Consider the following 16750-nt stretch of genomic DNA (forward strand, 5'->3'; position numbering starts at 1 on the left):
AATAAACCTATATAACAGCAAACAAGTCCATGTAATCTTACTGTGTCAGCTCCCAGCTCAGCAGACGAGATAGACTGAGAGATCCCAGCTCCTCCTGATTATATCAGCTGGACCAGTCAGGAAACCAAAACCTGGATTGAATAAGTGGAGGGGGAACTACCAGTCCTTTCCATGCTGATCACTAAGGAAACCACTGGATTACAGTGAAATAAACTGGCTTCATCATCAGTACAGGGAGACATATGAAATGAAACGGGGAGAAATATACCTGTTTTCTAGTACCTCTCCCCTTGGCACCTCACTATATATATATATATATATATATATATATATATATATATATATATATATATATATATATAATTTAATTTTTTTTTCTCTTTTTTTAATAGTTTACAGATATTTTTGATAAAAAGGGAGGATATTTGTACTTTGCATAAATTTAAAAAAAATTTAGTAACTTATTTTTTATTATTAATTTTTCATTAGTCTTCATAGGGGACTTGAACCTGTTTGATCGCTTGCACAATACACATGGTATACATTCCAACCATTCTTCATCCAACAGCACAGTGCTAAATTTGGGGACCTGACCCTGGAGCTCAGGGGGGATGTTCTGACTTCAACTGTGTCTGTGTCCTAAGCATTCGGTTACAGCTGAATACTCGGTGGGGCAGAGTCATCAGATGCCTACTCCACTTTTCAGTCTGGGCCCAGACTGAAGAACTTGCAAGGACCTTGAGGTCATGTGACTGGTTGCAGAGACATGCTCAGCAGAAAAGGACATACACCATGTGCAGAATTATTAGGCAAGTTGTATTTGAGAGGATTCTTTTTATTATTGAATAACAACTATGTTCTCAATCAACCCAAAAGACTCATAGATATCAAAGCTTAATATTTTTGGAAGTTGGAGTGGGTTTTTTTTAGATTTGGCTATCTTAGGAGGATATATGTTTGTGCAGGTAACTATTACAGTGCAGAATTATTAGGCAACTTAATAAAAACCAAATATATACCCATGTCACTTGTTTATTTTCACCAGGTAAACCAACAGAGCAACACAAAATTTAGAAAAACATTTCTCACATTCAAAAACAAAACAAAACAAAAAAATCAGTGACCAATATAGCCACCTTTCTTTACGATGACACTCAAAAGCCTTCCATCCATAGATTCTGTCAGTTGCTTGATCTGTTTACGATCAACATTTTGTGCAGCAGCCACCACAGCCTCCCAGACACTGTTCGGAGAGGTGTAATGTTTTCACTCCCTGTAGATCTCACATTTTATGGGGGAACCACAGGTTCTCTATGGGGTTCAGATCAGGTGAACAAGGGGGCCATGTCATTTTTTCTTCTTTTAGACCTTTACTGGCCAGCCATGCTGTGGAGTATTTGGATGCATGTGATTGAGCATTGTCCTGCATGAAAATCATGATTTTCTTGAACGATATCGACTTGTTCCTGTACCACTGCTTGAAGAAGTTGTCTTCCAGAAACAGTCAGTAGGTCTGGGAGTTGAGCTTCACTCCATCCTCAACCCGAAATGGTCCTACAAGTTCATCTTTGATGATACCAGCCCATACCAGTACCCCACCTCCACCTTGCTGGCGTCTGAGTCGGAGTGTAGCTCTCTGCCCTTTACTGATCCAGCCTTGGGCCCATCCATCTGGCCAATCAAGAGTCGCTCTCATTTCATCAGTCCATAAAACCTTAGAAAAATCAGTCTTAAGATATTTCTTGGCCCAGTCTTGACGTTTTATCTTATGTTTCTTGTTGAAAGGTGGTCGTTTTTCAGCCTTCCTTACCTTGGCCATTTCCCTAAGTATGGCACACCTTGAGCTTTTTGATACTCCCGTAACGTTGCAGCTCTGAAATATGGCAAAACTGGTGGCAAATGGCATCTTGGCAGATTCATGCTTGATTTTCCTCAATTCATGGGCAGTTATTTTGCGCCTTTTTTTTATCAACACGCTTCTTGCAACCCTGTTGGATATTTGCCATGAAACGCTTGATTGTTTGGTGATCACGCTTCAAATGTTTGGCAATTTCAAGATTGCTGCATCCCTCTGCAAGACATCTCACAATTTTTGACTTTTCAGAGTCCGTCAAATCTTTCTTCGGACCCATTTTGCCAAAGGAAAGGAAGTTGCCTAATAATTAAGAACACCTTATATAGGGTGTTGATGTCATTAGACCACACCCCTCCTCATTACAGAGATGCAAATCACCTGATTTACATAATTGGCAGTTGGCTTTCAAGCCTATACAGCTTGGAGTAGGACAACATGTACAGTGGGGCAAAAAAGTATTTAGTCAGTCAGCAATAGTGCAAGTTCCACCACTTAAAAAGATGAGAGGCGTCTGTCATTTACATCATAGGTAGACCTCAACTATGGGAGACAAACTGAGAAAAAAAAATCCAGAAAATCACATTGTCTGTTTTTTTTTCATTTTATTTGCATATTATGGTGGAAAATAAGTATTTGGTCAGAAACAAGCAATCAAGATTTCTGGCTCTCACAGACCTGTAACTTCTTCTTTAAGAGTCTCCTCTTTCCTCCACTCATTACCTGTAGTAATGGCACCTGTTTAAACTTGTTATCAGTATAAAAAGACACCTGTGCACACCCTCAAACAGTCTGACTCCAAACTCCACTATGGTGAAGACCAAAGAGCTGTCAAAGGACACCAGAAACAAAATTGTAGCCCTGCACCAGGCTGGGAAGACTGAATCTGCAATAGCCAACCAGCTTGGAGTGAAGAAATCAACTGTGGGAGCAATAATTAGAAAATGTAAGACATACAAGACCACTGATAATCTCCCTCGATCTGGTGCTCCACGCAAAATCCCACCCCGTGGGGTCAGAATGATCACAAGAACGGTGAGCAAAAATCCCAGAACCACGCGGGGGGACCTAGTGAATGAACTGCAGAGAGCTGGGACCAATGTAACAAGGCCTACCATAAGTAACACACTACTCCACCATGGACTCAGATCCTGCAGTGCCAGACGTGTCTCACTGCTTAAGCCTGTACATGTCCGGGCCTGTCTGAAGTTTGCTAGAGAGCATTTGGATGATCCAGAGGAGTTTTGGGAGAATGTCCTATGGTCTGATGAAACCAAACTGGAACTGTTTGGTAGAAACACAACTTGTCGTGTTTGGAGGAAAAAGAATACTGAGTTGCATCCATCAAACACCATACCTACTGTAAAGCATGGTGGTGGAAACATCATGCTTTGGGGCTGTTTCTCTGCAAAGGGGCCAGGACGACTGATCCGGGTACATGAAAGAATGAATGGGGCCATGTATCGTGAGATTTTGAGTGCAAACCTCCTTCCATCAGCAAGGGCATTGAAGATGAAACGTGGCTGGGTCTTCCAACATGACAATGATCCAAAGCACACCGCCAGGGCAACGAAGGAGTGGCTTCGTAAGAAGCATTTCAAGGTCCTGGAGTGGCCTAGCCAGTCTCCAGATCTCAACCCTATAGAAAACCTTTGGAGGGAGTTGAAAGTCCGTGTTGCCAAGCGAAAAGCCAAAAACATCACTGCTCTAGAGGAGATTTGCATGGAGGAATGGGCCAACATACCAGCAACAGTGTGTGGCAACCTTGTGAAGACTTACAGAAAACGTTTGACCTCTGTCATTGCCAACAAAGGATATATCACAAAGTATTGAGATGATATTTTGTTTCTGACCAAATACTTATTTTCCACCATAATATGCAAATAAAATGAAAAAAAATACAGACAATGTGATTTTCTGGATTTTTTTTTTCTCAGTTTGTCTCCCATAGTTGAGGTCTACCTATGATGTAAATTACAGATGCCTCTCATCTTTTTAAGTGGTGGAACTTGCACTATTGCTGACTGACTAAATACTTTTTTGCCCCACTGTATAAAAAGGATGATGTGATCAAAATACTCATTTGCCTAATAATTCTGCACCCAGTGTAGAGGCAAATGGGATGCTTGTATGTGGGAGTGTGGGACACCAAACTGTGTATATGTGGTGAGGGGATGGAGGGGGAACACAAAGAATCATACTGTGTGTGTAGGATTGGGGGGCATTATACTGTGTCTGGGAGAACTCCATGAGACATCATACTGTGTGTGCAGGATTGTGAGGGGCATTATACTGTGTCTAGAAAAACTCCAGGAGACATCATACCGTGTGTGCAGGATAGGGGCATTATACTGTGTCTAGAAGAACACCAGGAGACATCATACCGTGTGTAGGATTGTGAGGGGCATTATTCTGTGTCTGGGAGAACTCCAGGAGGCATCATACTGTGTGTGTAGGATTGTGAGGGGCATTATACAGTGTCTAGAAGAACTCCAGGAGACATCATACTGTGTGTGCAGGATTGTGAGGGGCATTGTACTGTGTCTGGGACAACTCCAGGAGGCATCATACTGTGTGTGTGTAGGATTGTGAGGGGCATTATACTGTGTCTGGGAGAACTCCAGGAGGCATCATACTGTGTGTGTAGGATTGTGAGGGGCACTATACTGTGTCTGGGAGAACTCCAGGAGGCATCATACTGTGTGTGTAGGATTGTGAGGGGCATTATACTGTGTCTGGGAGAACTCCAGGAGGCATCATACTGTGTGTGTGTAGGATTGTGAGGGGAATTATACTGTGTCTAGGAGAACTCCAGGAGGCATCATACTGTGTGTGTAGGATTGTGAGGGGAATTATACTGTGTCTGGGAGAACTCCAGGAGACATCATACTGTGTGTGCAGGATTGTGAGTGGCATTATACTGTGTCTAGAGGAACACCAAGAGGCATCATACAGTGTGTGTAGGATTGTGAGGGGCATTATACTGTGTCTGGGAGAACTCCAGGAGACATCATACTGTGTGTGTAGGATTGTGACGGGCATTATACTGTGTCTAGAAGAACACCAAGATGCATCATACTGTATGTGCAGGATTGTGAGGGAAATTATACTGTGTTTGGGAGAACTTAAGGAGGCATTATACTGTGGAACCATGATACTGTGTGGAGGACTGTGTAGACCTCATACTGTGTGGGGAAATGTACTGTGATAGGCACCATACTGTGTGTACGTGGGGGAGGCTGTGAGGAAGAATGCACTGTGGGGGTATCATACTGCATGTGGGGAGCTGCAAGTAAAAATCAAAGAAAGAATAAAAATTACCACTTTGTGCATCACAGTATGTGCCCCTCTTTCTTATCTTTCAAGGTTGGCTGGTATGGGCAATACTGTAATATCATACTGTGTATGATTGTAGATACCTTACGGCATTCTTGTTGCAGCTTTTGTGTGGGGTGGTTCATTATCACTCACTGAAGCACCCTTAACTTGGTTTCTTTCATCTTCTTTATTCACTGCACGTTGGAACCTTTTCAAGGAATTCTCCAAGGTAACCATGCTGACAGAAAGCCACCACCGAGAAGTAATTCTGGAGATTCGCTATTTTCAGAGTTGTGCCTGTTTGCACAACTCTACAAGGTGAGCATAACCTTTCCTCACCTTATTCTGGCTATATATCTTTTAACACTACACTAACATAGCGCTTCCTTATTTCCCCTATTTTCCCAGGTGACACACTACTTTAACCCCTTAATGACCGCTAATACATCTTTTTACTGACCTGAGATATAAGAGAATATCATCCCCATACAGGTGACAATCCAGCAGCTGTCGGCTGTACACTATAGCTGACAACTTTCTGTATCACAAACGATCAGTGTTGACACCATCCATATCTATTTGACCCCTTAGTTGCTGCTGTCAAAAGTGACTACATCAAAAAAATGGTTAATAGATTGTGGGGGCTTCCGCTTTAATCTAATTGACACACCGAGATCATGATTGTGTGGTCCTGATGTTTGCCATAGCAGTTCAGGGCCAAATAGCGGCCTTAGGGTACCGTTACACTTAGCGATGCACCAGCGATATGACGCGGTCAGGATCGCTGGTGCATCGCTAAGTGGTCGCTAGTGAGCTGCCACACAGGCAGATCTCACCAGCGACATAGCAGCTGACGGCGGTCGCTACTTACCTGTCAGACGAGGTGATGAAGACGTCCTCCCGCCCACGTCCACGCGTCGCTCGTCGCCACAGGAGGAAGCTGACAACGAGAAATGGCCCAGGACGTTCTCGCGCGATCAGCGATAACCAGCGGGGGAGCCGGTTGGAGGTAAGTATCACATGTAGCGATATCGCTAGCAATATCGCTGCTGCGTCACAAAACCAGTGACGTTATAGCGATATTGCTAGCGATATCACTATGTGTAACGAGCCCTTTAGAGTCTCCCGGCTATAGCGGGCAGTTCAGAAGTTAGCGACATTTAGGTGGTAAACAAACACTTTTTCATTCCGGCTATACCACTTTGCATTAATTCCTGAAAATCACCTGAAGGGTTTATAAACTATCTGACAGAAGTTTTCAATATGTCAGGGGGTGCTATTTTTAAAATGGTATCACTTTTGGGGTTTTCCAATATATAGCACCCCCAAAGTCATTTCAAACCTGGATAGGTCTCTCAAAAAAAAAAAAAATTTTTAAAATTACCTTGAAAAAATGAAAAATTACTGCTACATTTTTAAACCTTCTAAAAAGGCTGACAAAATAAATTAGCTTATTACAAATGGTGCTGATGTAAGGCAGACATGTGGGAAATGTTACTGTATATACTCGCGTATAAGCCGAGATTTTCAACCCATTTTTTGGGGCTGAAAGTCCCCCCCTCGGCTTATACGCGAGTCATGTACAAGGATATACAAGGGGGTCGGCAGGGGAGGGGGAGCGGGGGTGTCAGATCATACTGACCCCCCCTGGCACGTCTCTGCAGCCCCCCCACTTCTCTTACGGTCTCCCTTCCTTCAGCAGTCACGTGGTACCGCTCATTAAAGTCATGAATATGCACATGAAGGAAGACCGTGGGAGAGGGGGGGGGCTGTAGAGATCGCGCCAGGAGGGGGTAAGTATATGCTAAATTCACCTGTCCCCGATCCAACGCTGGTCGCCGCTGCCTGCCGCATCCTGTCAATGACGTTCAGGCAGCAGAGGGCGCGGTGATGTGGTTAGTGCGCGCCGCGCCCCCTGCTGTCTGAACAGTCACTGACAGCGTTGGACCGGGGACAGGTGAATATCTCAGGTGCCGGGGCCCGTAGCCAGTGGTGACACCAGAACCTAACCCCAGCAACGGAGAGGTGAGTATGTCTTTTTTTTTTATTTGCAGCAGCATATGTGGGAATAATCTATGTAGCAGCATATGGGGGCATCTTACGGGGCAGCATATGGGGGCATAATCTATGGAGCATCTTATGGGGGCATAATCTATGGAGCTTTTTATGGGGGCATAATCTATGGAGCATCTTATGGAGGCATAATCTATGGAGCATCTTATGGGGGCATAATCTATGGAGCATTTTATGGGGGCATAATCTATGGAGCATTTTATGGGGGCATAATCTATGGAGCATTTTATGGGGGCATAATCTATGGAGCATCTTATGGGGCCATAACCTTTATGGAGCAGCATATCGGGCATATATATCTATGGGGCCATTATTAACCTTGTGAAGCATTATATGGGGTGCATTTTGTATGGAGCATCTTATGGGGCCCAACATGAACTGTATGGAGCATTGTATGGGGCTCCTGATTCAATATGGATATTCAAAAACATTTAACCTAATGATGACTTTCCAAGAGCTAAATTTTGTATTTATTTTCAGAAAATGAGAAATGGTCAAAATAACAAAAAAAATGCAGTGCTTGCAGACCTCAGATAATGCTAAGAAAACAAGTTCATAATCATTTAGAAACAACAATACTAATGTTTTAACTCAGGAAGAGTTCAGAAATCAATATTTTGTATTTTGTGGAATAACCATGATTTTTAATCACAGCTTTCATGTATCATGGAATGCGTTCCACCAATCTTTCACTCTGCTTTTGGGTGACCTTATGCCACTCCTGGTACAAAAATGTAAGCAGATCTTCTTTGATTGATGGCTTGTGACTATCCATCTTCCTCTAGATCACATTCCAGAGGTTTTCAATGGAGTTCAAGTCTGAAGATTGGGCTCCCCATGACAGGGATTTGATGTGGTGGTCCTTCATCCACACATTGACTTACCTACCTGTGTGGCATGGCGCATTGTCCTGCTGGAAAAACCAGTCCTCAGAGTTGGGGAACATTGCCTGAACAGAAGGAATTAACTGTTTTTACAGGATAACCTTGTATGCGGATTGATTCATACGCCCTTCGCAAAGAATAACCTGCCCAATTCCAGCCTTGCTGAAGCATTTCCAGATCATCCACCAAATTTCACAGTGGGTGCAAGGCACTGTGACTTGTACGCCTCTACAAGTCTCCATCTAACCATTAGAAGACCAAGTGTTGGGCAAAGGTGAAAATTAGACTCACCAGAGAAGAATAGCTTACTCCAGTCCTCTATGGTCCAATCCTTATGGTCTTTGACAAACTTCAGCCTGGCTCTCCTTTGCTTCTCCATTCATGAAAGGCTTTTTTCTAGCTTTACATGACTTGAGCCCTGCCTCTAGGAGCCTGTTACAAACTTTTCTTGCCATGTAATTCACTACAGCTGCCATTCCTTTTGTAGGTCACTTGATGTCATCCTGCGGTTGCTGAGTGACATTCGAATAAGACGATGGTCATCCCGGTCAGTGGAGAGTTGTTTTCGCCCTCTGCCACTGTAGCTTTATATTCCCCAATGTCTACTGCTTGACATTGTTGTAATGGACTGTCGAAATTTTAAGGATGGAGGCAACATGACGCTCACTGTATCCCTCTGGTAGTAAAGGGGATTTGGATGTTTCGCCTCCCGCAGTTCACCCCCGGGTACATTTCGCTCCCGCACATTTTGTCCCCAGCATGCGAAATGATAGAGACAAAATGTACCTGGGGGCGAAACTTCCTATAACCGCTAGTAAAGCCAGAATTGAGCCCCTCTTTTCCTCACTCAAGTCATTTATTTTCAACTCCTTTGGCATGGTTAAAATTTATTTTTTCATACCTATTACTTTTGGGATATTACTAGCACTTGTTTTGCCATCCAGCTTGTCCTATTGCAAGAGGATTTTGAACACCACAGCAGGGTTTTTTATACTTTCCTTCGTTAAATAAGATTTGGTTCAGGTGATCACCTAATCAGAAGCACATTAATCAGAATGAGGTGTACTCTCATTCTAACAGTGACAGCCATTCCATTCCAGTGTCATTCTAACTGACACTGGAATGGAATGGCTGTCAGACATGTAAAGAAGCTGATTTTTATAAAACTGCAGTGGTCTCTTATTTTTTGCCAGAGCTGTATAAACAATATCATATATTACAGAGGAACACATAATTAGGCAACGTACAGAAGACGACTGAGGGTGCTGCTCACAAGTTTATACTCTGAGGAAATAAACAACAAAAAAGCTAAAAAGTGCTTGTGATGTGTGGTCCAGCCGTTAAAATAATACACAGGCATATAACTCAAGCTGCATGAACCGGACATAAACAAGTATCTTTATAAGTACAGACACAAATTGCTACTGAGTGCATGAAAGTTGTGGTAACCAATGATAGAAAGGACCAGATTCTGAAAAATATTTTGGAAAAGAGAACAGGGAATTGTTAAATTCGGGAAGTGAGGTGATAGTCTAAAGAAATGTGTTTATAGGGCAAAACCATCGATAGTACAAATGACCCAGATTGTCAGGAGTAGAGCATTCCAAAGAAGTGGAAAAGCACAGGAGAAGTTCGGGAGACGAGAGTGGTAGATTTTGATTATGAAGGGAGTTAGTCTTCGGTCTTTAGCGGAACAGATAGGATGGTAGACAGTCAAAAGAGAAGATGTAGGGCGGTGTAGAATTATGGAGAGCTTTGTGAGTGATTGTGATACCTTTATGCTGTAATCTACTGAGGGTGAGCAAACACTGCAATGACTGGCACATGGTGAAGGCATCGGTGAAGCGGCTGTACAAAAATTATCCTGGCTGCCGTTGTAAGGCTTTTTGTTGTCTTTTTAGTGATCACAGAGATAGCACCTATCACAGCGGTTACCTGGATGTGGAGTTAAGAGGTTACTATGGCGATTTCTACAGAAATAGCAGTTCATTTTGAGTTGTCCTAACCTGGGGTCAGCTTGGTGCACTTACATTTTCACAAATAAGCGTGACACGATCGGTGTGACCAGTAATTGCGCTAGATGTTTGATGGTTTGCAATGATGAGTACTGTTTTTTTTCTTTATTTTAGGATGTATCATGGGAAAAGCTCCTAGCATCACATAGAACGTGTCCATAAAAAAGGGGTACTGGAACACAGAAGCTGGTCGAATCCATCCATCTGACCAGCTTCAGAGCAGACCTTGCAGGCTTTGTAGGCTCCTTACCTAGGAGACTAGCTACACTAAGGTGGTCCGTAACATAGCAAGCCAGCAGTAAACTTTAGAATAAATAATCTCTCTTTTCGGGAGAAGGGAGAAGATTTTTAACCCTTTCACAACTTTGTGATCTTCCATTTTTGCTCCCCTTCTTCCCAGAGACATAACTGAAGCATTGTACTTTTGAATGACACCATTGATTTTTCCATATAATGTACTGGAAAACGGGAAAAAAATGCCAAGTGCGGAGAAATTGCAAAAAAGTGCAATTCCACAACTGTTTTTTTTGTTTACGCAGATACCAAGCATGTATACCGAAGATTCTTTTTTATGTGGTGAAAACAAATGCCAAAGTTAGAAAACAAAACACCATTTTCCAGGACTTGTAGAATCTCCATTTTTTCAGGATCTGGGGTTGTGTAATGGCTTATTTTTGCGCACCAAGCCGACGGCTTTATTGATACCATTTTTATTTTTTTTCTCGCTATGCCGTTTACTGGTCAGATTTATTTTTATATCTTGATAGATACCAAACATGTGTATTTATTTTATTGTTTTATTTTGAATGGGGCAAAAGGGGGTGATTTGATCTTTTATTTTTTTTTAAACATTTATTTCCTACTTTTTACTTGCTTCAATAGTCTTTTTAGGAGAATTGAAGCTACAATTGTCTGATCGCTTGTGCTACACATAGCAGTGCTTCAGTCCTGCTATATGTAGTAAAAATCATTATCTCCTATAAACGCTGGCCAGAGGTCGGCGTCCATTGCAGATCAGCAATGACAAGCACGGAGGGGGTCTTTGGCAGGCCCCCGGTTGCCATTCCAACCCATAATCGACCCGTAATCATGTGACAGGGGCACTGAAGGGCAGGGTTAGTGACAGGCTTCCGGTAAGCGCAAGTTAACAGTCGCTGGTGGATTGCGATTCCACACGTGGCCGTTAGGGGCACAAACATGACAGCTGATCAGATCAGCTGTCATGTGCTGAAAAAGATTCAGGCTCAGCGCTGGAGCACGCATTAAAGGGGGATACACGGTCTATTACATACCTATGCGGCATAGGTCATGAAGGGGTTAGTAAGAGGTAGATCGCAAAGTTTATTATTTTTACAATCATTTTGCAATTTTAACCATTTATGAACACAAGGTAATCTCTTTAAAGGAAATCTGTCAGTAAGATTAACTCTCCTACACCGCATATTTGGTAATGTTGGTCTTTGAATGCTACATAGGCAATTTTATGTTCTGTTCCTGTGTTCCCAAGAAATCAGCTATTTAATTCATATGCAAATGAGGTGTTACATATTCTTGCCATGACAGAGCACACCTCAAACATCTGACTCCTGAAGTTGTTTCCCCACCTGGCTCCTTCTTCTTAGCTTCATTGATAGCTCCATGTATGTGTGACATTAGTTGCCCGGCAAGGAAATCAGTGAGCTATCAATCAAGCTAACAAGGTTGACAATTGGAAGGGAAACAACCTTGCGAGGCAGAGGCTCAAGAAGTGCTATGTTACGCCCAGAGAACCTGATGCTTCACTTGTATATGAATTAAAGGATCACTTTTAATGAAAAGATAAAAATGTGCCCATGAAATTAGCTTTCAAGACTTGCATGCCCAAATTTGCACTCTAGAGTGTTTGATCCATCCAACAGATTCCCTTTAACATACTCTGAAACTCCACAGAATGTGTATACAAGTGTATAGAACCCTAACTGCTTACATAAATGCAGTATGCCCAGCAAATCCTAAAAGTCTGTCATCTAAAAAATTGTGCCCTACTTTAATGTTTTGGCGTCCTTTTCTCCTTAAGTGCATACCATCGAGGCGATATCCTCCCACCTCCAGCTATAATATATACGTTTCCCCTCCTGGAGGGAGGAAGAGGCTGCAGGTCATATCAAGAGTCCTTACAGTTGCAGTTTGATGAACTTTGTATGCTCAATTTTAGCAGAAAAAAAAAACCTACCAAAAAAAACCCAAAGAAGTCAAAATAAAATATGGGTTTTTTTTAGTTCCACAATAACAAAGTCTACCATACTGATGTGTTGGACAAATAAACTGAGACACTGATGGAAAGGTCACCAAATAGAGTCTAAAATGTCATATTGTTATTGTTTTGCCTCATTGAAGGACAACGGCTTTGTCTGGAGAACCTCTCAATTCCATTTTTAAAGAACTGGGATAGAGACCCCCTGATGGAGTGCAAAGTGGAGAGGAAAACAAGGTGTGAACTCAATATTAATGCTCTCACACTTTACAATGGCATATGTACAAGTAGCTCACAACACAAAACTTGCTAGTGCCCTACATATGAATTGGGCAACGTAAAGACAAGACATTGCCAATTCCCATTGGATTCAACTATATTAAATTGATTGTATAAAATTAGAAAAACAAAAAAGAAGCTTTACCTATAATCTCATATATGATGTAAACCCATTGACCTACCTGGCTCCCAGGGCTTTAAAGGCCATGGCTCATCCTTCAGAGGACAAAGTTTGCTCGCGGTCATATTCTTGTATTCCTCTGAAGTCACCCGTTTCATATATTCTCTATTTTGTTTCGAGAGATGTTCATCCCACCAGGTAGCTGTGCTGTTGTATCGGGCTAGCAACACACTGGTGGTACAGCTGTGAAGAGGTAGGAAAAGAATCAACACCAAGGAATCGCTATCCCAACATATCATACTTAGGGCTCGTTCAGACAAACATATTAAGTATGTCTCCACGTTCCGGATTGGCAGGGCTTTGAACGCAGCAGATACCCGCCCGCATAGACGGTGATATCTTACGGAGACTGAGCGTCTCTGCAAGATAGACATGATGCGGTCTTATAAAGACGCGCCACCTGCGTCTCTGCACGCATAGTGGATATGGGATTTAATAATATCCCATCCACTATGCTGTAACATCTGGAGGCTGCGGATTGGACGCTGCGGTTGTATGCAGCGTCCAATCTGTAGCAAAAACTGAACGTCGAAACATAGCCTTACGCTAAATGCCTGTGTGCAAACACGGATATCGTGCAGACATCACACTGACTGACGCAAGTCAATGTGGTAGTTCACATGAATGTTTTTACAAAAGGACAAATGGACTGCATGTAAAAAATAAATAACAACAATTGCAGCATGCTTTACTTTGATCCGTGTTCTAGATCAGGCTCACCCATCATAAGGCAATGGGTGCATAAAAAAACGGATCACAAACATGTTAACCATGTCATGCGCTTTTCACGAATATTTTACAATAATAAAGATAGGAATCTGTGCTGTACTTTTATTATTTATTAATTTGATCATGTAAAAAAAACAGATGCCATATAAACATAAAAAATAGGCACATGGATGAAATGTCTGCATTGTTCCTGGACGTAAAACATGCAATTTTGCATATACTTGTGTGAACCCAGCCATAAAGGGGTTGTCCAGTCTAAAACGACAAGTCTGCAGTCATGCACTCTATGTGACCGCAGACTTATGAATCCTCACAATGTGCTGTGAGGATTCTCCACTGCCAGTGATGTCATGTCATATGACCGCAAGTAAGCGATTTGCATACTTGTGGCCACAATCCAACTAGACTGTATCCGGGCTGCGACCATCTAGTCAGAATGTGGTCACATGACTGCCATTCCCAGCACTGACACATCACATGCAATGTGAGGATTCACAAGTGTCTGTAGTCACAAAGGGTGACGGTTGACTAACTTAAGCAGATTAAAGTTATTCCATTGTCAGAGGAGGGGACGTGGTTAGTCTAGCAGGTGCATGAGCCGTAATCCAGGCAGTGATAATGTCCTAGTGATAAAACCTTCATTATAAGTAAACAACAGCACACAGCGTGATAAGTGTCACATTGCTGAATTCGGTGTTTTAACCCCAGCCTCATGCTGTCCTCAGATTACATAGCAATTACTGGCTGATACTGCTGGGTACTGGAGATGAGCGCTTATTGAAGAGATTACCAAAGAAGCAGAACCATGCAGCAATGGGCACAGCTGTACTGTTCTATACCATACACTGGTTGCATCCAGCTTCTGATTAGCAGGGTGTTAAGTGACAGACAACCACTGAGCTTATATTAATGACATATCCTCAGATTTAGACCTCAATATAAATGTAGTGAACAAGCGCTTAAAATGAGACATGCAATTCTGGAGCAGAAGATGGAAACTGACCCACAGAAGCGCAACAGATCTGCAACAGCGTTTCCATGTGAAATAAATGGTACTTATTTCTATAGCAGACTGCTCTCCGCCATACAGACAAAAGACATTTTCCATTACATGTCATCAGGGTTGTATAAACCTCATTACCAGCCATGGGATGCAGGCTGCTGGCAGAGCATGGAGTCAGAAAGGGGGGCAGCGGCTATGACAAATCCGGGGGCACTAGCTGGGCTATGACTGGCAGCCTTATGACCCAGCGATGCATTACTACCATGAGATCTGCTCCCTGGACAAATATCCATGAAGAACATACAGTATAAAGAGTGAGCACTGTACCGTCCTCCGTGTGCCACACACACACCACTGTGTTCAGACATGCCGCCCGCCACTCACCAGTCAGTACAAGCATGGCTCCTTCCCAGCGCCGCGCACCGAGCAGACAGCAGCCTCCAGCACAGCCCCGCTGCCATTGTCACCCGGTGGGTTCACTCCTATGCCCGGCACAGGTGTCAGTTCTACCGGCACAAGAATCTCGTCCTTTGCGCAGGCATGAGAAAGTCACCAGAGACTTCCTGTCCGTCACTCTATTCCTCCGCACGGAAACGCCGCTCGTGGAGGGAAGTTCCGGCTGCGCTGTAGCTGTGCTGCTCTCCTGCTTCTTCCCTACGTAGAGGTGACCAGTGTGTAATACGGTTAGGGATGATAATAATAATATTATTAATAATACCACTCTATGCTTGCATAATAATATTATTATTATTGAGTCCTCCATAGAAGCTTAGTAATGCTTCACACTAAACAATAACAGAGCACCCACACCAATAGGGTGTAAGCAGTAGTAAGTGACCTATAACAGTCTTCCATTCCTGTAAAAGCACCCAGCTTTCCTTTAGTGCTGAATGGCACACCTGCCAGCACTGATGCCGCCTTGCAGATAGATTTGCTCTTCAGGCCTAACCTATTGATATGTACACTGTACCGACTGGGTGGGTTGTGGGGGTCATACTGATTGTAAGTGGTCTGTACAGCTCCAATCACCGGTCTTACAACCATGACTGGTTAGGGTACAGAGCGGCTGAGGTGAGCGTGACCCCTGGACGCCCCCTTCATGATTTTATGCATTGGTGTACATTTTACTCCTTCCCACTGCCACTTTTTGTTTTTAAGTTTAATTCTTTTCCTCACCTTCTAAGGCCACGTTCACACGTCCAGTATTTTACCTCAGTATCTGTAAGCCAAAATCAGGAGTGGAGCAATCAGAGGAAAAGTCTAATAGAAATACGTCTTGCATTTATCACCCACTCCTGGTCGTACAATATTTGTGAAAAATATTGAACAAATACTGAATGTGTGATCTTGGCCATTATCTGTCAACTTTTATGTGAAACTAGCTGAAGAGCCCGGCGTTGCCTGGGCATAGTAACCAACTGTGGTTAGTTATAACAAATTATAATGATTATATTGCACATAAAAACATTTCACATCATATATTCAACACTACAGATTTGCAACACAAATTAACTAAACAATTACCCAAGTATTGATGGTATTTTATTGTCAACTCACTCAGGGGCCTTTTGATAAACAACATGTGTATTTGTGTATCTAACCCTATCCTGTGTGATAATGTCTGCTGAGCTGTGTACCTAATCCTCTCCTGTGTGATACTTTCTGCTGAGCTGTGTATCTAATCCTATCGTGTATTACTGACTGCTCAGCCGTGTATATAATCCTATTCTGTGAGATACTGACTGCTGAGCAGTGTATCTAATCCTATCCTGTGTGATACCGTCTGCTGAGCCGTGTATCTAACCCTATCCTGTGTGATACAGACTGCTGAGCCGTGTATCTAATCCTATTCTGTGTGATACTGACTGCAGAGCCGTGTATCTAATCCTATCCTGTGTGATAACGTCTGCTGAGCCGTGTATCTAATCCTATCCTGTGTGATACTGACTGCAGAGCCGTGTATCTAATCCTATTCTGTGTGATACTGTGTGCTGAGCTGTGTATCTAATCCTATCCTGTGTGATACTGTGTGCTGAGCTGTGTATCTAATCCTATCCTGTGTGATACTGACTGCTGAGCTGTGTATCTAATCCTATCCTGTGTGATAATGACTGCTGAGCCATGTGTCTAATCCTCTCCTGTGTGATACTGACTGCTGAGCTGTGTATCTAATCCTATGTGAT

The 16750-nt window shown here is 42.8% G+C and overlaps 1 protein-coding gene across 1 annotated transcript in view; it reads right to left on the minus strand.

Moving 5' to 3' along the window:
- MRPL3 (mitochondrial ribosomal protein L3) overlaps positions 1–15223 on the minus strand; it is a 153226-nt gene extending 138003 nt beyond the window's left edge. The window contains exons 1-2 of the mRNA XM_073569428.1: positions 14952–15223; positions 12837–13018 (exon numbers count right to left, since the gene is read on the minus strand). Of these exons, the coding sequence (XP_073425529.1) occupies positions 12837–13018; positions 14952–15028 (259 nt within the window). The 5' untranslated portion in view covers positions 15029–15223. The remainder of the gene's footprint in view (positions 1–12836; positions 13019–14951) is intronic.
- Positions 15224–16750: the final 1527 nt, after the last annotated feature.

The sequence above is a fragment of the Dendrobates tinctorius genome, unplaced genomic scaffold (assembly GCF_039654945.1).
Source record: "Dendrobates tinctorius isolate UK_male_01 unplaced genomic scaffold, ASM3965494v1 ptg000005l, whole genome shotgun sequence".
Lineage (NCBI taxonomy): Eukaryota > Metazoa > Chordata > Amphibia > Anura > Dendrobatidae > Dendrobates > Dendrobates tinctorius.